Source organism: Neodiprion fabricii, chromosome 5 (genome assembly GCF_021155785.1).
Source record: "Neodiprion fabricii isolate iyNeoFabr1 chromosome 5, iyNeoFabr1.1, whole genome shotgun sequence".
Taxonomy (NCBI): domain Eukaryota; kingdom Metazoa; phylum Arthropoda; class Insecta; order Hymenoptera; family Diprionidae; genus Neodiprion; species Neodiprion fabricii.
In genome coordinates, this window is record NC_060243.1 from 30850593 (window position 1) to 30874863 (window position 24271).

Consider the following 24271-nt stretch of genomic DNA (forward strand, 5'->3'; position numbering starts at 1 on the left):
GACATCACTGCTCGGAACTTTTTTGTACAGATTTAATAGAGTCGAATTTTCTTGATACGATTTTTGCTACTCATATTTTTGCTGTAATGTTCATAGCAACGAAAGGTTTTGATTGTATCGATGTATTTACTAATGTTCCAAAGACAAACGTGAGATGTGAAGAATTCTGATCACAATAGATATCGTACGATTTTTCTCAAATATCGAAAAATTATTTTGCAAATCCCACGGGCGTTGGATGAAACAAAGGAACGCTTTGCTTTGTTCACAACAATGGTTAAAGGCTGGAAGAGAAACGTCAGTTTTTGATAGGTTCGTTTGATATTTGGCTGTTTATTGGCATATCTATACATTGTTATCAAGTTGACGTTGATACCATTTCTGCAATCTCAGGCACCGATTTTTTTTTTAATTATATATAATTCATGTATATCGTACGGCGGGTTTCCATTCAAGATGTCAGGAAACAGTAACAGTTGACAAACAAATCGATAAGCAAAACGGAAAATAATTAAAAAAAAGATTCTCACTCTAAAAAAATAAATAAAGGTAACAGACGTAGTCTCGTAATAACGATTTGTACAAACTATATGGTAATTATAATAATCAAACAGCACTACTTATATCAGGATGATGACTAATCAATAATTACAAATGCACAGCGTCGATTACTTATTTCAAGGTTATCCCAACTAGAAAGAAAATAGTCTTGGAGTAGCCCTGTACTATTGTACCTACTATATACAAATCTATCATACTGGGAGAATTCATAAAAATGTTTCATGGGAAATTTAACCCAGGATGAATCCGCCTGCATTTATGCAATTCAGGGTGCATTTGACCGATCAACGTTCATTCTATGGTCGGAGAAAATGAGAAATTTAACCAACCGTGCAAAATGAACAAATTTCGATCGGTAAAATGTACCTTGAATTGCATAAATGCAGAGAGGATTAACTTTATGTTAAATTGCTTCTCAGACATTTTCACGAATCTTTCCACTATATTTGAACAATATTTCTTCGCAGCGTTTGCCAGTGTGGTTATAGTACACTATAACCAAATTCACTAATTTACAGTGTGGCCCGTTTTAATCTAACTGCAACTTTATTAATTTTGAAAAAATTAATTCTGAAATGCGAATGAAAACCGGTAAAACGGATTTCTTACAACCAGGGATTGATTTTTGTTCTGTTTCAGCAGAGAAATCCTGACTTTTTGTTTCATTTTCATTCAACTTATCTTCCATCTCTCAATTTTCAAGAGTAGGGGAGATTTTAGTCTTGAGGATTACAACAGGCCACCCATCTCATGAGGCTTGATTGACTGAATTTAGTCGTCCTCTGTGCGTTGGAAGTACCTGGCCTCGATTCGCTTACACAAGTTGACCAAGGTCGGATAGCTCTTGACGATGTTAGCCAATGAATTGTTAGGCAGTGGTGTCGTAAGGATGGTGAAGATGTGTCCAAAGGCCAGAGCATCCAGTTCATTTGGACTGCTATAATTTCGAGATCTTATCTTAAACGTTGTTGTAAGTTAAAATATGAAAGAAATTTGAAGGACCTGAAAGTGCATGAAACTTTATTGCACGTACTTGTAGATAGTAGTTTATAATAAAGCTCTAAAGGTCTATCGCATGTCTTAAACAATATCGGTACATTTGACAATTGGTGAGAATAAAAACTGACTATCAAACTACCAAGATTTTAACCAATTACAAATTCTTTTAAATCTAGATGGCAGGTTTCTTCCAAGGAATCATTCTTTTCATTCACTTTCAACATGGCGAATGAATCTTCTGTGAGAGGGAAAAGGGATTCAAGGGATCCGGTAGAGTTGCAAAATGAATCTTGGGACATGGTATCATGCAGATACACTTGGCCTACAGAAATATCTGATTCCTTTTTGAAATAAAGAGTGTTCACCAATCGACAGTGTTCAATGAGCTGCTGGAATCTGCCTATTGTTGCAGACATTCCGCAGACAGAGGGAAGGAAGGGTGTGGTGGTTAGGGCATGAATGTGGCCATACACTAAAGCATCCAATTCAGTTGGCCTTGGGGGAAAAAGAATTGTAATTTAGGGTTGGTCTTAAATATCAATTATCTCGCATCTTTTTTGTACTTCCAATCATTTTTATGATTGCCACGAAGTATTTATATTCCGTATCAGCTGAATGTAAAAAATATAAGTCAGATACTCACTCATCACCAAAGAAGTAAGTTTTTCCTTCAAGCCTTTCGGCAAGTGCTGTGCAGCAGTTTTTGACCTCACCGAATACCTCGTCAAGACTTTTATTGTACCAGCCCAAGACATTCAGTTTCTTTGTAATCTGATTTTGCTTTTGCCAGTTAAGAAGATGATTGAGAGGCCAAGGATAGACACTGCCGTGCCTGGGCTTGGTGACTGAAATCAAGGTTGCCTGATCTACCCAGCAAACATACTGTTCAGCATTAACTAGCACATTATTAACAAGCGATATATAGGCTCGCATGTCAGCCTTATCAGTTGCCCCAAGCTCTCCAGAAAGACTAGAACCCTTGCTGCTGATGAAAGACACGATCGGGTCGAACTCCGATACAAGGAAAGCCCCACATTGAATAAAAGGGACTCTTCCTGAGGGAGACATGTACTCCGCATTGCTTCTCGGTTCAATTTGGAACTCCAGACCGCACATTTTTAAGTACGCTTGGACCGCCAGGCAGTTTGCATTGTCAGGGAGCAGGATTTGCTCGACCTCATATGGCTGATACAATTTTATCGGCTGCGGCCAAGGCTCTTGAGCTAAGAGTAAATAGTCGGAGAGCAAAATTCATAGATAATTTCTGAGGGGTTCAAACAGGATTACATAAGGTTATGTTAGGTTACGGTTAGGTCAGATTCTGTTACCAAGGCTAGGTTAGGTTGCAACGGGGAATTGATATACTGGATTTGAGTAAAGTTTGACTAGGTTTGATGACATATACGTAATATTTTACAAGAGTTAAGGTTCGTCGTGTTAAATACAGATTCTGCCACGATAAAGTTGCAACGTTGTTCTGAAAGATAACCTGAGTCAAGTTAGGTTAGGTTAGGGTAGAGTCGAAGCACGCGTAAGATCTCAAGAGGTTACGATTAGTGTCTGAAAATTACCTCCTAACTCCATCGCTATCGTATCTGAGAGTAGAACGTCTGGCATTATGACAATTATTTTGACGGCGATGAACTTACTCCGTTTATTAATTTAGTCAACTAAGTAAAAGCGGGCTTCAAACTGCAGAAGAGACGTGAGTCTGCGGCAGGTCGAGCTATCGAGTTGCTGAATCGAGCGGTCGAAGTATTCGTTAAATGTGGGCATTTTTGAAATTCTACCGGAAGGTGAAAATGCAGTTTGTTTACTAAAATTACCGTGAATATCCAGATATTTTTCGCCGCAGATAGCCATGCACCTCTGCGTCGATGCTAGAGAGTCATCCTGCTATAATGAAAAATATGTTCTGTAATCGAAAAGTCGGGATAGGACCAAGCTGACGTTCGATAACCTCTTCGCAATCCACGGCGGAGACAAATGTCTGTATAACATGCTCCCCGAGCAGAGGGTCCTTTGTTTTCCTAACCAGTGTTTCGTAAACTTTTGAAAACATTTTTATGAATTGTTGCGAATTGAGTATTTATTCTGAAAACAGTCGATTTAGAGAAAATTTATATACGCACACCGCACACTAATCGATCACAGCGCTATTTCAAAAATTAGATATGTCAGAACGGCCGCTGACGGATCAAATTAAGTACTCGAGAATCATGCCACGAAAATTTTCAATAAGCTTAACCCAGTCCTCTAATTATCAAGTAAAGGTGATAGAATAAACTTCGATGATTTTTCAGCCCCTTATGTATCCACAATCTTCTGATCCACGAGTGTTGGGGACATCGCGTTTGTACGAATTTTGACCAGCTGGTATTCAGCTGCGTGTAAATGATGCGCGTCAACAGTTGGATCCGGGGTCTGCAGTAGCGATCGAGCGCCCCAGACTTCCTTTTTCAAACGAAGCAAGATGTCGAAAAGAGGTGAGTCTGAGTTTGGGCCGAAATAAATCCGTAATAATCGGCCGTTTCCGAGCGAGACGTACCGCGTTTGAGTGTTTAGCGAACGTGGAAGATACGTGTGCGTCATGCGAAACGTATATTTAACGTTATTTGTGCCTTATGATGAAATAAGATGCGTGATAAATACTTGCCGCCTGTCGACAACACGATACGACGCGACGTACGTCTTGATCGGGAACACGGGAATAACCTAACAAACGGAGACCGCGCGATCCTCATGGATGTTTATCAACTTTAATATTTCTGTTTAAGGACGTGGTGGTTCCGCCGGAGCCAAATTCAGGATATCTCTGGGTCTACCTGTTGGCGCAGTTATCAATTGTGCTGACAACACGGGTGAGTTAGTCCAAATCGTAAGTCAATACTATGCGTGTCCACATTCTTATTCCAACCATTCGTCCATATCATCATTCTTCATTCTTCACATTCTTCTTTTTCCGATATGTTCGTACTTGATGAAATTATACGCAGTTCATCCTGTTCGTGATTCACCACTCACATTGATCTCTGCGCGTACACGATGAGATGCACATATTAAGATTTGCTGCGCTCATGCCACTATCTGTTGTGTCTCTTGTTTAATCTAATCGATATATCTTTTTAAGGGGCCAAGAATTTGTATGTAATCGCAGTACAAGGAGTGAAGGGACGTCTCAACAGACTGCCTGCTGCAGGGTCTGGTGACATGATTGTTGCCACTGTTAAGAAGGGAAAGCCCGAACTCCGAAAGAAAGGTTCGTTTAACTTGATACTGGCTTAATATATTCGTCTGACAATGTTCAGTTGTTTTCGTTATCATGAAAGTCAACTGCAAAGCCATGCTGTTGCCCAATTCAACGCATGTTCCAAGTTCTACAAGTGTCTGTTTTAGGTTAGGTAAACACTTTTCATTTACGTTTAGTCGTGCTGTGTCTTTGTATACATGGATACTATTGGCTTGAAAGATTTGCGTGAAAATTTGACTTGATGATGGAGTAAAAAATAATTTTTTTTTATTGCAGTTATGCTTGCCGTGGTGATCCGCCAGCGTAAGCCTTTCCGGAGGAAGGATGGGGTATTCATATACTTTGAAGACAACGCTGGTGTTATTGTGAATAATAAAGGTGAAATGAAAGGCTCAGCCATCACTGGCCCAGTAGCTAAAGAGTGCGCCGATTTGTGGCCTAGAATCGCCTCCAATGCCAGCAGCATCGCCTAAAATAACACCTTGTATACCGTTGACTCAATAAATACCAATTTGGACTCGTCATCGGTACTTTACTTATTTACTGTTTAATACGTTTGTATAATGTCACGAATAGTAAAATGATTGTCATGCTATCAGGTGCATTCTGTTTAGATTAAGATTTAGTCTATTTTTCTGAAAACAATAAGTTTGTCGTTAGAACGTGACTACATTGCAAGATTTTTCCATTAAAATTCATAAGATCTAGTATTTCACCATCCTTACTCAAGACCTTGAACTGCCGTACAAGTAAGTATTTTTTGAAAATACATCATTGGCATGAATTCAGAATTACATTTAGTGTTGATCTATCGTAAACTTCCCCTATAGCAGGAGTGGGCAATTGGCGCACTTTATCCTGTCAACGACTATTACGGGGGAACAGCCGAAGGACGAGAATCACCTGCGTGATCGGTTCGATCCCAACAAAAACAATTTTAGAACGCCGAAGTCGCGAACTACACTAAAAAATGTTTAACAAAAGGATAGAGGACTTTCTGATTCGGGTAACAAGTTTATGGAGCTCATCGAATTTAGCGCACTGGGAACGCGAGGAGTTGCCCACCTCTGTCTCATAGTTAAAAAAAGCTTTGTGGTAAATTCTCATATTGTCTTTCACCAAGCTTATGCACAGGTGCCGTGAGGCATGAACCTTAGTGACTGCATTTCTGTGGCAGGTAAATTGAAATTTCATTTGTCGAAAAGTACCTATCCGATCAACTTCTTCCAGTGCGCTATTATCAGGATAAATTGCCCGGTCGAATAAGTAATTCTTGGAAAAAAAAACCATTTCACAGATCCCAGAGAACTTCATGGGAACTGAGATTGTCTCTCAATTTGTTGTAGATCTGTAAAATGGTAGAGAATTTAAAACTGGATTAGTCGATATTTTTATGGAAACTTACATGATTGTAACAGGAATACAATCATTCCTACAGCTACTCCTTTAGCTGGTTTCAAATCCTCGAAAAAGGGTTTTGGGATAGAATGATTTGGAAAGCAAAAATAAGCGTCTGGGTTCGAATTTTTGTTATCTTTAACTGTTTAATTCACGCTGCGACGCTCAGCATCCCACTTTTTTCGCAGCTTTTCATTTATTGAACTACTTTTTTTGTAACAACTACCAAGTTTTTTTGTTCCATGTGGTCCTCGAAATATTTATAAGTTTGAAAAAGAAAATATTAATTGTTTATTTATTGCAAAAATAGTACATGTAAACATATGGTCGAAATTCGTACTTTCCACGAAAATAAGCATTTTCTGTTGATCAATCGTGAAAATCCAAGTGCCAATTTTTACACAAACTCAACCAAGGCAAGTTCAATACACATCAGAAAATGTTGGAGAATATTTTCAAATTTTTTCATATTATTTATCCATCATATTGGATCTGCCATTTTGAATTTTCGAATTTCGAGTTTACATTTGTAATCAGTGACCCCAAGAACCATCTAACATAATTAAGTTTTATTAAAATAAAATAACTTTGAATTTACGTTGGCCATATTTAAATCGCCATTTTGAATTTTCGAATTTCGAGTTCAGATTCATAATCAGCGACCCCACAAACAGATGTATGCAATATTTCAAGTGAATTGCATGTAAGCAAAAAATGTATGCATGAAAAAGTTGAAGAAAATGAACTAACAGATATGCATCCGCTGTCTCTGCAGTTGCATCTTCGCTTTGTCTTCCATTATCAGTATTTTATTTTAATCTAATCAATCCGTTTCCTCTGTCCGGATGTATGACGATTCGGCGACGAGGCAAGTTCAGTCGGCTTTTTCACTTTTTATCGACTGTCAATTTGTCATCAGACTGACTGAGACGCAATCTCATTCTCATCGCGGAGTCTGCGAGTTGCGGAACATTTTCAGTTCTTCAACGGTTTTTGTTCATTATCAACCGCGTTCCAGACTTGATATTTTCCCTGGTGCACAATGTTCGTTGCTTTGATACTCTTCCTCACCCTATCGCCGCTTCTTGCTTTTTCCTACAACGTGGACACGAGTCACCCTATCATCTACGAAGATCGGGAACCTGGAGGAAATGGATATTTCGGATACACCGTCGCCCTCCGATCTGGTCAACACTCTGCTGTCTCGGCCAGGTAAGTACGTCCTATCACTATCAGTGTGCCAGATAGGATAAACAAGAAAAAACGCTAACTCGCGATCCGTATACGTTTGAATTACCGATTCCTCTTTCAACCGCAGCATCTTCATTGGTGCTCCAAAATACAATAAAGGTGAGGGTGCCTTGTACCGGTGCTCCGTAAATGTGAACGAAACACGTAGCAACTCCTGCCGAAGACTGGAGCTCGACCAGGCATCCATTTCAGAAGAAATTAGAGTACAGGGTTATACAAATCTGAAAATTACACGATTTGGGACCGTCGGGTGGCTTGGAGCAAGTCTCGCGACTCGAGAGAACTCTGATCTTACGGTAAATAAATACAATAGTGATGCGACCTACGATAACTAGTTGTGGTTACTGATCGAAATTTTGAGTTTCACCGGATAGAATTCACTTTGTTTGTCAATATTTTATTCGTGTGTATGTAGTATACTCGCCGATCGGATGAAGTGGTGATTCAACCAAATCCATTATAGTCGTTGTGATTCTTAGGTCTGCGCTCCACGCACGTCATTCGAATATACTGCCATTGACAGGTTCAATCGAAGCATGCCTGCGGGGCTGCTGGACGATATGCGTGGAATTTGCTACAACCTGCCTGATGCCATCGGCGACACCCTTTACCGCGATAACTCCGTGTTATTACCTGGCGGTGAGTGATATGAGTGCAGTGATCAGTGATAAACAAAAAATAACAGATGCAATTATTGACTTGCTTATTTTTGTTGTTATTGTGTTTTAGTTTCTTTCGTTAAATGCGGTCATAACATCGTAACATCGGACAAATTCAGACGTCCACATATCTATACATAATAATGATTATCCTACTGAAAATTTTCACGTAATAAACAACATGCTGAATTCTTACAAAACATTTTACGATTTACCACATGAAAATTTTCAATAAGATATCGCTGGTCTAACTTTTCCACGGTTGATACACATACGGTTGTGATTAATTTTCAGAATACTTGTCACAAAACCCCAATATCAATGCTCTGTATGGATTCTCCATCAACTATGCTGCGAAAAAGGTTCGTGTTATATTATACGCACATTTATACTCTTGAGAGGTGTACGTCTCTCCAGTTTTTAAATTGGTACATACGGAGGCAGAGTTTCTGAGACGGCTAATTTACCGTCGGCTAATAGTACCGGCCAGCCGACAGTAGCACTGCAGGCTGAATCGGTAGTGCCAACGTAACTGACTTGGTCGAAAGATTAACCGCCTCAGAACCGCTGCCCCCGTGTGCACATAGGGAACCAGATATGTAATGTGGATCCTTCTGATTGCAGGAGCTGAACACCGTCGAGCTAATCATTGGGAGACCTAGATTGAACAAGGTCGATATTCATCACGAAAATAAAACGGAGACCAGAGTATATCCCGGTCTCGGTGCTGGCGATTTTGACGAGGCATTAGCGAATGCCGCAGTAGGTGCCAATCTTGGTAATTATAGCCGCGGGCTATCTTGTAAACTTGCCATCATTTGTTATTCGGATGAAATTAAATCGAGCATTGCCGACGTGATATTTCCAGGCTACTCTGTCACCTCGGGATATTTTTTCCGTTCCCAAGAGTTGGTCTTTGCTGCTGGAACGCCAACGTGGAATTTTAAGGGCCAGGTGCGTTGTGATTTTATAAATTTACATCATTCTAGCGGACGAAGAATTTGTGAAATAAATATAATTTCTTGTCAGTACAATACAATTTGAACCATGTCCGTCACTCAAAGGTCGTAGTTTACTTGCCGGGTACTGCGTGGGAAACAAAAATCGACGGTTCCGTACTGGGCGAGTACTTTGGCGCGAGTTTGACCACCGGGGATTTTGACAACGACGGTTTGGATGACATTGCCGTAGGTGCGCCTCATTGGGGCGAGGTCGACTACGGTCGGGTCTACACATATTACGGCAACAATAAGGTATACGATTCACCGACTTTCGATCTCACCTTCGGCATCGTCGATATCTTCTTCGTCTTCGGCTCCATTTTGTGTAAACACGTGTCTCTCCGTATCATTGACCTTACGCAATAGTGTTCTACGCAGTTCTTTCCAGATATCCGCTACAATCTTTCAACACTTGTGCTTTTCTCCCTCATATCTTCGTATCGTTAATCGAATGGTTTTTCAAACTTCATATCTTCCTACGTGCATCGCAGGGCGTCTTTAGGGAAGGTCTGATGCTCCAGGGTACAGCAGAATACGGACAGTTCGGTTACACCCTGGCCGCCGGTGATCTGGACAATGACGGTCACGCAGGTGAATATTCTGCGAATGGACATTTTTTTTTTTCGAAACAAGGGACTGCTAAACTATTCCGAAAATACAATTAAATTGACCATCTCCCGTAGATTTGGTGGTTGGCGCTCCGTGGGAGGCGTCCGGTGCCGTTTACGTCTTTTACGGTCAGCCTGAGTTCGGGACTAAAGGAGGATTTACTCCGATAACTCAACGAATCGCACCTTTGGACTTTAAAAGCTCTCCTCTCATCCAGGGTTTCGGATTCTCGCTTGCGATTCCTGTCGACGTCGATAAGAATGGGTAAAGTTGTTAATGCCTCGCCTCGTATGGACTTGTACAACTAACAATAAGTCGTGGATTATACTGTCGTATATCCGCCTTTCTCTGACACAACGTAAATCGAATGGGCCCTCAGATATCCCGATTTGGCAGTTGGTGCGTACAAATCTGGCCACGCTGTTGTATTGCGGGGTAAACCTGTCGTGAAGGTGGCACCTCAACTTGTCTCCTATACACCTATATTAGAGAGATCCACTCGCAGTTTTGTCATCGGCATCTGTGCCGAGTATCAGGGAAAGAGGGCACCGGAATTTCAAGGTAATCGATGGCAATGATTCGCCCTTTGATGTTTACATCTTGTGTTATTATACGTCTGTCCAGTGTTCAGGGTCGAGATCGCAGCGGATGAAGAATACATGCGTATTGAAAACGACGAAACTACGAAGTTGTTTACAGCACCGTTCACGCGTGACGAGATATCGTGCGTCAACAAAACGCTTCATCTTAGGGTACGGTACAGAAGATATACTAATATTACGAATGTAGTGCATGTAAACAAATAACTGAAAAAAATGTCATAGTCCGGCTTTTCCGATTATTGATAAATATTTTCATTTGTTTGAAAAATATCTTTCTTTCAGGGGGGATTTAAAAATTTTGTCGAACCAATCGTCATTCGCGGAAGGTTCAGCATCAGCAAAAAAAGTAATTTCTTTATGTATTTATCGCCTCAGACGATTCAAATTTATTCTTATTCGTATGCATTCAATATTACGAATTGTGGGTCTAACTTCAGGTAAAGAGGGGGATAAATTCTGCTCACGTTGTCCTGTTCCGAACAAGGGGCAGTTGCTGGAAGAAGCGGAATTGTTAATACCTTTCAATACCGGATGTGAAGGCGGCAAAGTGTGCCACTCAAATTTATCAATCAGCTGGTTTGCTACAGGTGTTAGGTAAATGATTGCGTTTCAAATGATTGAATTCTTGAATTCCCGTCCCATTCCCTTCCCATTGCCTTGTTCTACGAATTTCTTACGTGGGGCCAAATTGTCAGAATTCTTTGAACCAGGAATAACAAATGGAATTACACATAATTGCAGCAACAATGATCAATGGGCTGTGGGATCGGGAGACGTAAGTATTGATATCCTAGTAACGAACAACGGAGAGCCAGCGTTTCGAACGAATATCACGATCAAAATGCCACCGGGAGTTGGTCTTCGGAAAGGTATACCATCCTGCTTGGAGACTAAAGAGAGAAATTGCGTAATTCTGGAATGTGACATCGGCAACCCTGTTTCCAAGGGGGATCCGGTGAGTCGAGTTTATGAAGCATGCATGTTAGACATATCACGTGATAATTGTCTTTGCCAATCTTCAGTACGAATACACTCGCAATCGTGTTATATCGCGTGATCTTAAGGACCTCTAAGCCGTTAATGAAGTGTTATTCGACACTCGCGTGTCTATAAATTGACTTGAAATGTTGCAGAAATCATTAGCCGTCGATCTCGATATGGAGGGAATCGCAAGTTCGGCTGGAGGGACGATTTTGCCTTTTACCGTTACTACGAAAACATTGAGCGTTAATCACGGCGAAAATGAAAGTGTTTTCTATTTGCGACTCGAAAACAGAGCTCACATAACGCTGATGGGGTAAGAGAACACTGCGTACCTTGGCGCGTGTTACTATGCGACATTAATTATAGATATTTATGATGAATTTTGCATCGGCATTCGAGTTCTGGGACTATTTTGAAAAAATGGCCCACGTGAGTCGTCGATCGATTAATTCGTTTGCACATTTATTGCAGGGTGGCTAACGAACAAAACCACGAATATGAAAAGAAAGGGAATAATTCGAAGCTTTCTATTCGGCACACCTACCAACTTATAAAAATAGGACCATCGTCACTACCGAAAGTACACTTTGCGGTCGACGTACCCGTCGCCATTACAGAGAAAAACGTTTCCATTGTGGACATTCACCTTCCAGAGGTAAATTTCGTATTTATAAGATACATCTTGTCACTGAAATATTTTATCAATATAATACAGAAATCAGCTGAACTGCGTATTAAAATAACGAACGATTAATCACGGTTTCTGAGAAACGGGGCGTAGACCGTAAATAGTAACGGATGTCCAGTTTTGAATATATCCCGTGTTGTTCAAACAGCTGGATAGGTCTGGAAACATGCAAGAATGCTTGATCGTCGACACTGTAACATATAAGAAAACCATTCTGCCAAACCTATTACATTCTCTGCGGCTGACGAAGACTCGCGGAGCTCCTGAGCTGAACGTGGAGGAAAAGGTGGAAGAGCCAGAAGTCGGTGCAAAAGATGAAGAAGAAATACACCGTGGAGAGAGAAAAAATGGAACGCTTCTGGAGGGAAAGACTAGCATTGACGGTCAAGGCACCGATCGAACGATTTATGTCAATTGTTCAACAGCGGGCATAACGTGCCACACAGTAATGTGTGATTACAACATATCAAAAACGTCTGGAGACGTAGGAAATTCGATCCTGGATATGATGTTTGACGTACAACCATTATTCACATGTAAGCCATTGTCAATGAATATTGATAGATATTAGTTTTTCTGCGACGGAAATGGCATTCTCTGTTAGTACTACTCTTAGATTTCACGTTTTTCAGCGGACGAGAGTTTCTTCCTTGTAAACTTCAGCACCGACGCGCGAGCACTAATCCTTGAACCGACATCATTAGTCACGATGAATGGTTCGCGGTGAGTTGACCTTATTTTATGTTTATCTATTGTACAATGTCTCGTTCACTAGTCCAACTTTAAATTGCACGTTGTTTCTTCTTACAACTCAACAGCTTTGTGGAAGCTAAAGCGTCCACGATACTCTACAAGTTGCCGAAGACTGAGAAATTGGCGGGTTGGGTTTTACCAGTTTCGTTATGCCTTGGTCTTTTGATACTGGTACTTCTGATCATCATTTTGTCGAAAGTAAGTTGTTCAGAATATAGTGTGGCCAGCCGTAGTCACGTGCGGAAATTTATCGTTATCATTCACGATCAGATATTTGAGATGTCGAAGAAATTCGAATTTCTCTCATCAGAGCCGTCAAGTTCCCAAACAATATTTAGGTGTAAATCGCATTCCTGAATCTCGAAATTTCGTACTCTGTCTAGATTAGATTTTCTTTTCCTTCAAATTTCGTGTCTGAAAACGTTACTTCGCTTGTGTTCAGCGTTTAATTGAAATCGAATCATGTGTGCTTCACACTCGGCTTCAGTAGGAATAATCAATAAAATTCAAGTGAAATCAAAAATATTTCAGGTTGGCTTCTTCACTAGACCAAAGAAGACACGAATCGGGAAGGCAAATGATATGGTAAGTGACTTGCATTTTCTTCGGCGCCGTGTTGTATTTGATTTGCACGAGCTTGATCGTTATTAATTATGTATCTTCATGACGTATATGTTGCTAAAATTATAGACATTAAGGTTGAAGGCGGACGACAGCTACAGCGATCTTGATCTTCCGGAATGAGCGAATATACAATGTACGGAGATTCTCAGGTAAAACGAAGAACCGTATACTGCAGGACGGTTGTGGGTTACAAAGGTACAGGGCTACTTGCCATTTCACACCGTAGATTAAAATTCGCTACTATTGTGATTTAAATAATTAAGTTCTCACGTATCTCTGATATTTTTTCACCAGTTCATCACTCACGCGTTTACATCCGTAAACTGAGGTTTTGTCAAGTATCACATGTGTGTATATATATATACATATACAGTGGACACAATATGACAGTTTTACAGAAATTTCTTAGTACCTAGTATAGTGATGAAGAATCCGATTTAAAATTTGTATATTATTATCATCGCTGTTACTTTCGTTGTTTTTGTATCTTATGCCTTAATTAAATAGTAACTTATGTTTCACAGAAAAAGAATACTTCTCTGCATTCACAATTGTTTTATGCACTGTATTGCATCGTATCCCGCCTATGGATCGTTCCCAAATTACCAGGAGGAAAGAGGGTAGAAGAGAGGCATTATCTTCGTCAGTCATTACACTTCATTTTTTGATTCCATTTTTGTGTGGTTGCGTCCGACACAAGCTACGTATTTCTACAGTCACGAAAATGTAGGTATCTTTGAAAAATATCAAATTTCAAGAGTTGTGGAACCAATGACATCGGTTGCGGTGTAAATCGATGTTGTATATCTGGAGCATAACATATGTAACAGAAAATTAGTTGATGTATTCTACCCTCTCTCTCTTTTTCTATCGCACGCAACGGCCTTGCTTCGTGTATGTGACGATCTCAATTGTGAAATTAATTAGCGTCGTTTTGATAAACTGGTGTTATTCGATATTAGTAAGGCGTTTGATACCGTCGCGTACCATCGATTACTCGTCAAGCTTCGGATTTTTGGATTTTCGCACGAGGTCCTGAATTTTATCTTCTCTTACCTAACTGGTAGAACCAAGGGAGTATTCACTTGTTGAAATCGCAAACCACTTTGGAAAGCAGTCGTTTTGAAAATTGCTTGAAATCAAAACGTAATAAAATGTTGAATGAAAATTGCCATTTACATGTTAAATGCCAATTTCTAAGGATCATTGAGGGGTTGGCGGATTATATACGTGGAATTTTCTAGACGCTGGTTGAAGCCTTCGGTGAAATCCTGTACCGTAACAACTCCGTGCTGTTGCCCCGCGGTTAGTCATAAGAGTGTGGTGATTAGTCATGTAAATGAAATAACAGCTGCAATGTTTCCCCACACATTCTTGTTGTTGTTGCGTTTATGACTTTTCCTCGGTTACGGTTAGACTACCGCATTATCGGACACGCACGGAAGTTGCCATATAAGTCATCATCGCTGGAATGGGTTTTACAGAGTTATATCGTGACAAATTTTCAGAATACTTGTTACGAGGCTTCAATGCTCTGCATAGATTCTCCGCCAACTATACAGTAAAAATTGTTCATGCTATGTTATACGCGTATTTATACTTTAGATTGGTATACGTCCCTCGAATTTTTAAATTGGTTCGTAGGGATCGAGATATGTAACGCGATCACCCTGATTACGGGACCCGAACACGGTTGAGCCAATTATCGAAACACCTACATAGAACGAGGTGAAAATTTATTACAAAAATAAAACGAAGGCTAAGGTGTATTCTGATCTCGGTCTTGGCGGTTTTCACCATGCACACGGTCTTCTACACAGGTCTGGGAGCTCCCATCCCTTTGTCTTAAAACGAGTCCTAATCGTATTGAAAGCGCTGTAATCGCGTGAAATCGCATATGTATTCATTTGTTGAGATCGCAAACCACTTTAGGTAGCAGTCACTTTGAAATCCCTTGAAATTTCTTGAAATCACTTACAATCATTGTAATCGCTCGTCCCCCGATCTATGAGTGAATATCGCCTCGGGTAGTCTCAAGGCTCCGTAACAGGTCCACTCTTGTTCTCTTTGTCCATTGATGATATTGGTGCTAGTTTGATGTATTCTCGACACACGATTTTTCCTGCCGACACCGAAATTTGTTCGAGTAGTCCACCCTCCAACAATAAGCTTCATGATGGCTCTATCACTCATGATGTCTCGGTCATTGGGCAATGTACTCACCACAATGGTCTCCAACTTAGTCTCAATACATCCAAAGTTCTAATTCAAGTTCAATTTGCAATATATAAATTGAGATTCCACAGAAATTCTCTCTCGCGTTGATTCACCACTTGTAATTCAAATAACTAGGTTCAGACGTGTCTCTAACAGTTTTTCACCAGTTCATAAAGCACGCGTCTACATTCCTAAACAGAGGCTTCATTACGTTTCACATGTGCACATATTGGACATAATATAATAGTTCAAGAGAAACTTCGCAATTTCGTGTGGTAATATAGTTAAAAATAATCTGATGTCATATTCGTGTATTATCATTACAGTTATTTTCATTGCTTTTGAGTTTCACGTCTCGATTAGATAATTACTTACATATGTTCTATAGAAAAAACCATAATTCTCTCCAATTGAAATCATTCTATACATGTATATTGCATCTTTTCCTGCCTAGGGATCGTTTCCAAATTACGTAAACACGTTCTAAGAGGGGGAAAGAGGAGCATGATCCTCGTTAGTCATTATGTCTCATATATTGATATAAATGCGTTATTCACCGCGCGCTAGGCATTGAATTTTACATGATCGGAACGAGCCTTCCGGCGTTTCGTGTAGCGCATTCAAACATGTCTGCGTTAGTAACTTTAAAAGTTATCAAATTTTAGAAATACCCTCAATGTTACGGTTACGAGCATCCTTTCGAAGTATAATCTATCTCCGAATAGAGTACGAAGAAAGAATCAAATCATCGCCGCTGTCCAAACGAACTGCGTACCGACCTTGATGTATGGTTATCCTCTGTCCCCCTTCCCCTTCGTAAACTGTCTCTTCCTCGACATGTCATTCGACAAAACGCAATCTCATTGTCATGACAGTTTCTGAAGAGTTGCGGATTCTTCTTTCTCAGTCTTTCGACACACTTTGTCCGCTATCAACTACATTCCAGACTTTCTATTTTCCCTGGTGTAAAATGTTCGCATTTCTGATCCTCTTCTTCACCCTGACGCCGTTTCCTGCTTCCTCCTACAACGTGGACACGAGTCGCCCCATCGTCTATGAAGATCAGGACCCTGGAGGAAATGGATATTTCGGATACACCGTCGCACTCCGATCGTACCAACAACCTACTGCCTCGGCCAGGTAAAAACACGACGTCACTGTACATGCAAACACTATCAATGTGCCAGATGGGATCGATGAATAAATCCCTTTGCGATTTGTGAACGTTTGAGTTACTGTTTCCTCTTTCAACCGCAGCATCTTCATTGGTGCTCCGAAATACAATAAAGGTGAGGGTGCCTTGTACCGGTGCTCCGTAAATGTGAACGAAACACGTGGCAACTCCTGCCGAAGACTGAAGCTCGACCAGGCCTCCATTTCAAAAGATATTAGAGTACAGGGTTCTGAATATCTGAAAATCACACGATTTGGGACCGTCGGGTGGCTTGGAGCAAGTCTCGCGACTCGAGAGTACTCTGATCTTATGGTAATTAAATACAGTGTCGATGCGACCTATGATAACTAATTGTGGTTACTGGTCGATATTTTGAGTTTCACCGGATAGAATTCACTTTGTTTGTCAATATTTTATTCGTGTGTATGTAGTATACTCGCCGATCGGATGAAGTGGTGATTCAACCAAATCCATTATAGTCGTTGTGATTCTTAGGTCTGCGCTCCACGCACGTCATTCGAATATACTACGAATGACGCCGTCTTTGAAAGCAGGACTACGGAGTTGCGGGACGATATGCGTGGAATTTGCTACAACCTGCCTGATGCCATCGGCGACACCCTTTACCGCGATAACTCCGTGTTATTACCTGGCGGTGAGTGATATGAATGCAGTGATCAGTGATAAATAAAAAATAACAGATGCAATTATTGACTTGCTTATTTTCATTGTTATTGTGTTTTAGTTTCTTTCGTTAAATGCGGTCATAACATCGTAACATCGGACAAATTCAGACGTCCACACATCTATACATAATAATGATTATCCTACTGAAAATTTTCACGTAATAAACAACATGCTGAATTCTTACAAAACATTTTACGATTTACCACATGAAAATTTTCAATAAGATATCGCTGGTCTAACTTTTCCACGGTTGATACACATACGGTTGTGATTAATTTTCAGAATACTTGTTACAACGCACCAATATTAATGCTCTGTATGGATTCTGCATCAACTATGCTGCGAAAAAGGTTCGTGTTATATTATACGCACATTTATACTCTGGAAAGGTGTACGTCTCCAGATTTTAAATTGGTACACACGGAGGCAGAGTTTCTGCGCGGCTAATTTATTGGCAAAGTGGGTGTTGTTGGCAATGCAGAGTCAGCTCGTACCGGCCAGCCGACAGTAGCACTGCAGGTTGAATCGGTAGTGCCAACGTAACTGACTTGGTCGAAAGATTAACTGCCTCAGAACCGCTGCCCCCGTGTGCACATAGGAAACCAGATATGTAATGTGGATCCTTCTGATTGCAGGACCTGAACACCGTCGAGCTAATCATTGGGAGACCTAGATTGAACAAGGTCGATATTCATCACGAAAATAAAACGGAGACCAGAGTATATCCCGGTCTCGGTGCTGGCGATTTTGACGAGGCATTAGCGAATGCCGCAGTAGGTGCCAATCTTGGTAATTATAGCCGCGGGCTATCTTGTAAACTTGCCATCATTTGTTATTCGGATGAAATTAAATCGAGCATTGTCGACGTGATATTTCCAGGCTACTCGGTCACCTCGGGATACATTTTCCGTCCCAAAGAGCTGGTATTTGCCGCTGGAACGCCGGCATTGAAAAAAACGGGCCAGGTGAGTTTTAATGAAATAAAATTGTACCATTTTAGTACACGGAGAGTTTATGAAATAAATGTAATTTAACATCATGCAATTTTAATCATATCCGATTCTTCACTCAAAGGTCGTGGTTTACTTGCCGGGTACTGCGTGGGAAACAAAAATCGACGGTTCCGTACTGGGCGAGTACTTTGGCGCGAGTTTGACCACCGGGGATTTTGACAACGACGGTTTGGATGACATTGCCGTAGGTGCGCCTCATTGGGGCGAGGTCGACTACGGTCGGGTCTACACATATTACGGCAACAATAAGGTATACGATTCACCGACTTTCGATCTCACCTTCGGCATCGTCGATATCTTCTTCGTCTTTGGCTCCATTTTGTGTAAACACGTGTCTCTCCGTATCATTGACCTTACGCAATAGTGTCCTACGCAGTTCTTTTCAGATATCCGCTACAATCTTTCAACACTTGTGATTTTCTCCCTCATATCTTCGTATCGTTAATCGAATGGTTTTTCAAACTTCATATCTTCCTACGTGCATCGCAGCGCATCTTTAGGGAAGGTCTGATGCTCCAGGGTACAGCAGAATACGGACAGTTCGGTTACACCTTGGCCGCCGGTGACCTGGACAATGACGGTCACGCAGGTAAATATTCTGCGAATGGACATTTTTTTTTTCTCGACACAAGGACTGCTGAACTATTCCGAAAATACAATTAAATTGACCATCTCCCGTAGATTTGGTGGTTGGCGCTCCGTGGGAGGCGTCCGGTGCCGTTTACGTCTTTTACGGTCAGCCTGAGTTCGGGACTAAAGGAGGATTTACTCCGATAACCCAACGAATCGCATCTTCGGACTTCAAAGGCTTTCCTCTCATCCAGGGTTTCGGATTCTCGCTTGCGATTCCTGTCGACGTCGATAAGAATGGGTAAAGTTGTTAACTTCCTCGCCTCGTATGGACTTGTACAACTAACAATAAGTCGTGGATTATACTGTCATATATCCGCCTTTCTCTGACACAACGTAAATCGATTGGGCCCTCAGATATCCCGATTTGGCAGTTGGTGCGTACAAATCTGGCCACGCTGTTGTATTGCGGGGTAAACCTGTCGTGAAGATGGCACCTCAACTTGTCTCCTATACACCTATATTAGAGAGATCCACTCGCAGTTTTGTCATCGGTATCTGTGCCGAGTATCAGGGAAAGAAGGCACCGGAATTTCAAGGTAATCGATGGCATTGATTCGCCCTTTGATGTTTACATGATGTGTTATTATACGTCTGTCCAGAGTTCAGGGTCGAGATCGTAGCGGATGAAGAATACATGCGTATTGAAAACGATGAATCCGTGAAGTTTTTTACAGCCCCGTTCACGCGTGATGAGATATCCTGCGTCAACAAAACGCTTCATCTCAGGGTACGGTATAGAAAATACGCTAATGTTACATGGGACTGTCCACCTCAATACGATACCCCTCTCGGACCTCACCGTTTCTGATTCGATACATTTTTTCATGTGTCGTCGTTCTAGCTTTAAAACATTTTTCTGGGTTTTTTCAAAATTTTTGAACCAACCCTTTCAGCGTAATACTATATTTTAGGCTGAAAATTTGCACCATTTTGTGAATTCTAAAAAAATTTACAAATTTCTTTCGATGATGGAGACCTCCCACTTCCAAAATCGTGTACAGAGTTTTTTTTATATTTTTTCCAAATTGCTCAACAACTTTCTTTAAAAAAAAACTTCAACAATGACTTTCATCGTACTGTCAATCTAAACGATAAATTGTGTTGTGGGCAAAGATGTGATTGAGAACGAATGTAAATTTTGTTTGGTTAACGTCTTGTAAATCTAAAGGCGCATAAGTGATTGACCAAATTTCAAAATTTACAAAATGGTTTAAATTTTCAGTCTAAAAATGATTATTACTCTGAAACAGTGTGTCCGAAAAATCGGAAAATATTCAGAAAAATATTTTAGAACTAGAACACCAATGAATAAAAAAATTAATCGAATCGGAGCCGGTAAGGTCCAGAGGTGTGGTATCGAGGTGGACAGCCCCATATCCATGCGCATGTGAACAAATAATTGAAAAAAATTTCTAGTATAGCGTTGCCGATTTGCGCGAAATATTTTCATCTGTTTAAAAAATGACCTTTTTTCAGAGGAGCTCCCAAAATTTTGTCGAACCAATCGTCATTCGCGGAAGGTTCAGCATCAGCAAAAAAAGTAATTTCTTTATGTATTTATCGCCTCAGACGATTCAAATTTATTCTTATTCATATGCATTCAATATTACGAATTGTGGGTCTAACTTCAGGTAAAGAGGGGGATAAATTCTGCTCACGTTGTCCTGTTCCGAACAAGGGGCAGTTGCTGGAAGAAGCGGAATTGTTAATACCTTTCAATACCGGATGTGAAGGCGGCAAAGTGTGCCACTCAAATTTATCAATCAGCTGGTTTGCTACAGGTGTTAGGTAAATGATTGCGTTTCAAATGATTGAATTCTTGAATTCCCGTCCCATTCCCTTCCCATTGCCTTGTTCTACGAATTTCTTACGTGGGGCCAAATTGTCAGAATTCTTTGAACCAGGAATAACAAATGGAATTACACATAATTGCAGCAACAATGATCAATGGGCTGTGGGATCGGGAGACGTAAGTATTGATATCCTAGTAACGAACAACGGAGAGCCAGCGTTTCGAACGAATATAACGATCAAAATGCCACCGGGAGTTGGTCTTCGGAAAGGTATACCATCCTGCTTGGAGACTAAAGAGAGAAATTGCGTAATTCTGGAATGTGACATCGGCAACCCTGTTTCCAAAGGGGATCCGGTGAGTCGAGTTTATGAAGCATGCATGTTAGACATATCACGTGATAATTGTCTTTGCCAATCTTCAGTACGAATACACTCGCAATCGTGTTATATCGCGTGATCTTAAGGACCTCTAAGCCGTTAATGAAGTGTTATTCGACACTCGCGTGTCTATAAATTGACTTGAAATGTTGCAGAAATCATTAGCCGTCGATCTCGATATGGAGGGAATCGCAAGTTCGGCTGGAGGGACGATTTTGCCTTTTACCGTTACTACGAAAACATTGAGCGTTAATCACGGCGAAAATGAAAGTGTTTTCTATTTGCGACTCGAAAACAGAGCTCACATAACGCTGATGGGGTAAGAGAACACTGCGTACCTTGGCGCGTGTTACTATGCGACATTAATTATAGATATTTATGATGAATTTTGCATCGGCATTCGAGTTCTGGGACTATTTTGAAAAAATGGCCCACGTGAGTCGTCGATCGATTAATTCGTTTGCACATTTATTGCAGGGTGGCTAACGAACAAAACCACGAATATGAAAAGAAAGGGAATAATTCGAAGCTTTCTATTCGGCACACCTACCAACTTATAAAAATAGGACCATCGTCACTACCGAAAGTACACTTTGCGGTCGACGTACCCGTCGCCATTACAGAGAAAAACGTTTCCATTGTGGACATTCACCTTCCAGAGGTAAATTTCGTATTTATAAGATACATCTTGTCACTGAAATATTTTATCAATATAATACAGAAATCAGCTGAACTGCGTATTAAAATAACGAACGATTAATCACGGTTTCTGAGAAACGGGGCGTAGACCGTAAATAGTAACGGATGTCCAGTTTTGAATATATCCCGTGTTGTTCAAACAGCTGGATAGTTCTGGAAACATGCAAGAATGCTTGATCGTCGACACTGTGACATATAAGAAAACCATTCTGCCAAACCTATTACATTCTCTGCGGCTGACGAAGACTCGCGGAGCTCCTGAGCTGAACGTGGAGGAAAAGGTGGAAGAGCCAGAAGTCGGTGCAAAAGATGAAGAAGAAATACACCGTGGAGAGAGAAAAAATGGAACGCTTCTGGAGGGAAAGACTAGCATTGACGGTCAAGGCACCGATCGAACGATTTATGTCAATTGTTCAACAGCGGGCATAACGTGCCACACAGTAATGTGTGATTTCAACATATCAAAAACGTCTGGAGACGTAGGAAATTCGATCCTGGATATGATGTTTGACGTACAACCATTATTCACATGTAAGTCATTGTCAATGAATATTGATAGATATTAGTTTTTCTGCGACGGAAATGGCATTCTCTGTTAGTACTACTCTTAGATTTCACGTTTTTCAGCGGACGAGAGTTTCTTCCTTGTAAACTTCAGCACCGACGCGCGAGCACTAATCCTTGAACCGACATCATTAGTCACGATGAATGGTTCGCGGTGAGTTGACCTTATTTTATGTTTATCTATTGTACAATGTCTCGTTCACTAGTCCAACTTTAAATTGCACGTTGTTTCTTCTTACAACTCAACAGCTTTGTGGAAGCTAAAGCGTCCACGATACTCTACAAGTTGCCGAAGACTGAGAAATTGGCGGGTTGGGTTTTACCAGTTTCGTTATGCCTTGGTCTTTTGATACTGGTACTTCTGATCATCATTTTGTCGAAAGTAAGTTGTTCAGAATATAGTGTGGCCAGCCGTAGTCACGTGCGGAAATTTATCGTTATCATTCACGATCAGATATTTGAGATGTCGAAGAAATTCGAATTTCTTTCATCAGAGCCGTCAAGTTCCCAAACAATATTTAGGTGTAAATCGCATACCTGAATCTGGAAATTTCGTACTGTGTCTAGATTAGATTTTCTTTTCCTTCAAATTTCGTGTCTGAAAACGTTACTTCGCTTGTGTTCAGCGTTTAATTGAAATCGAATCATGTGTGCTTCGCACTCGGCTTCAGTAGGAATAATCAATAAAATTCAAGTGAAATCAAAAATATTTCAGGTTGGCTTCTTCACTAGACCAAAAAAGACACGAATCGGGAAGGCAAATTATATGGTAAGTGACTTGCATTTTCTTCGGCGACGTGTCGTATTTAAATTTGCACGAGCTTGATCGTTATTAATTATGTATCTTCATGACGTATATGTTGCTAAAATTATAGACATTGAGGTTGAAGGCGGACGCCAGCTACAGCGATGTTGACCTTCCGGAATGAGCGAATATACAATGTACGGAGATTCTCAGGTAAAACGAAGAACCGTATACTGCAGGACGGTTGTGGGTTACAAAGGTACAGGGCTACTTGCCATTTCACACTGTAGATTAAAATTCGCTACTATTGTGATTTAAATAATTAAGTTCTCACGTATCTCTGATATTTTTTCACCAGTTCATCACTCACGCGTTTACATCCGTAAACTGAGGTTTTGTCAAGTATCACATGTGTGTATATATATATACATATACAGTGGACACAATATGACAGTTTTACAGAAATTTCTTAGTACCTAGTATAGTGATAAAGAATCCGATTTAAAATTTGTATATTATTATCATCGCTGTTACTTTCGCTGTTTTTGTATCTTATGCCTTGATTAAATAGTAACTCACGTTTTACAGAAAAAGAATACTTCTCTGCATTTACAATTGTTTTATGCACTGTATTGCATCGTATCCCGCCTAGGGATCGTTCCCAAATTACGAGGAGGAAAGAGGGTAGAAGAGAGGCATTATCTTCGTCAGTCATTACACTTCATTTTTTGATTCCATTTTTGTGTGGTTGCGTCCGAACATAAGCTACGTATTTCTACAGTCACGAAAATGTAGGTATCTTTGAAAAATATCAAATTTCAAGAGTTGTGGAACCAATGACATCGGTTGCGGTGTAAATCGATGTTGTATATCTGGAGCATAACATATGTAACAGAAAATTAGTTGATGTATTCTACCCTCTCTCTCTTTCTTTAGCACGCAACGGCCTTTCTTCGTGTATGTGATGATCTCAATTGTGAAATTAATT

The 24271-nt window shown here is 40.5% G+C and overlaps 5 protein-coding genes across 9 annotated transcripts; 4 read left to right on the forward strand and 1 right to left on the reverse strand.

Moving 5' to 3' along the window:
* Positions 1-313: 313 nt before the first annotated feature.
* On the reverse strand, positions 314-3310 carry LOC124181956 (metaxin-2). 3 transcript variants are annotated; one of them, XM_046568717.1, is made up of 3 exons: positions 3132-3304; positions 2204-2783; positions 314-1513 (listed from the first exon to the last, which is right to left on the reverse strand). In XM_046568717.1, the coding sequence occupies exons 1-3, from the start codon at positions 3175-3177 to the stop codon at positions 1333-1335; spliced, it is 807 nt and encodes a 268-aa protein (XP_046424673.1). In that variant the 5' UTR covers positions 3178-3304; the 3' UTR covers positions 314-1332. The 3 variants fall into 3 exon arrangements, with proteins under 3 accessions (XP_046424673.1, XP_046424674.1, XP_046424672.1); XM_046568718.1 differs by having other exon boundaries at positions 314-1498; positions 3132-3300; XM_046568716.1 differs by lacking the exon at positions 314-1513 and adding an exon at positions 1522-2055 and having other exon boundaries at positions 3132-3310.
* Positions 3311-3971: 661 nt separating this feature from the next.
* Positions 3972-5334, forward strand: LOC124181957 (60S ribosomal protein L23). The gene is made up of 4 exons (XM_046568719.1): positions 3972-4046; positions 4338-4421; positions 4691-4819; positions 5087-5334. Exons 1-4 carry the CDS (start codon positions 4034-4036, stop codon positions 5281-5283), a joined length of 423 nt encoding a protein of 140 aa, XP_046424675.1. The 5' UTR covers positions 3972-4033; the 3' UTR covers positions 5284-5334.
* Positions 5335-7134: 1800 nt separating this feature from the next.
* On the forward strand, positions 7135-13904 carry LOC124182293 (integrin alpha-8-like). Of its 3 annotated transcripts, XM_046569356.1 has the most exons (21): positions 7135-7420; positions 7527-7755; positions 7939-8098; positions 8413-8480; positions 8743-8896; positions 8987-9072; positions 9183-9371; positions 9611-9710; positions 9803-9992; positions 10108-10289; positions 10353-10480; positions 10613-10676; positions 10768-10924; positions 11072-11285; positions 11464-11627; positions 11786-11969; positions 12151-12538; positions 12635-12725; positions 12821-12953; positions 13287-13340; positions 13446-13903. In XM_046569356.1, exons 1-21 carry the CDS (start codon positions 7251-7253, stop codon positions 13497-13499), a joined length of 3159 nt encoding a protein of 1052 aa, XP_046425312.1. In that variant the 5' UTR covers positions 7135-7250; the 3' UTR covers positions 13500-13903. The 3 variants fall into 3 exon arrangements, with proteins under 3 accessions (XP_046425312.1, XP_046425311.1, XP_046425313.1); XM_046569355.1 differs by having other exon boundaries at positions 8743-9072; positions 13446-13904; XM_046569357.1 differs by lacking the exon at positions 9183-9371 and having other exon boundaries at positions 8743-9072.
* A 2436-nt stretch (positions 13905-16340) lies between these two features.
* On the forward strand, positions 16341-18876 carry LOC124182310 (integrin alpha-9-like). The gene is made up of 7 exons (XM_046569413.1): positions 16341-16736; positions 16854-17082; positions 17266-17425; positions 17740-17807; positions 18093-18246; positions 18337-18422; positions 18532-18876. Exons 1-7 carry the CDS (start codon positions 16465-16467, stop codon positions 18832-18834), a joined length of 1272 nt encoding a protein of 423 aa, XP_046425369.1. The 5' UTR covers positions 16341-16464; the 3' UTR covers positions 18835-18876.
* Positions 18877-18963: 87 nt separating this feature from the next.
* LOC124182300 (integrin alpha-IIb-like) lies at positions 18964-23393 on the forward strand. The gene is made up of 13 exons (XM_046569384.1): positions 18964-19059; positions 19152-19341; positions 19458-19639; positions 19703-19830; positions 20580-20643; positions 20735-20891; positions 21039-21252; positions 21431-21594; positions 21753-21936; positions 22118-22505; positions 22602-22692; positions 22788-22920; positions 23254-23393. The coding sequence occupies exons 1-13, from the start codon at positions 18981-18983 to the stop codon at positions 23362-23364; spliced, it is 2085 nt and encodes a 694-aa protein (XP_046425340.1). The 5' UTR covers positions 18964-18980; the 3' UTR covers positions 23365-23393.
* Positions 23394-24271: the final 878 nt, after the last annotated feature.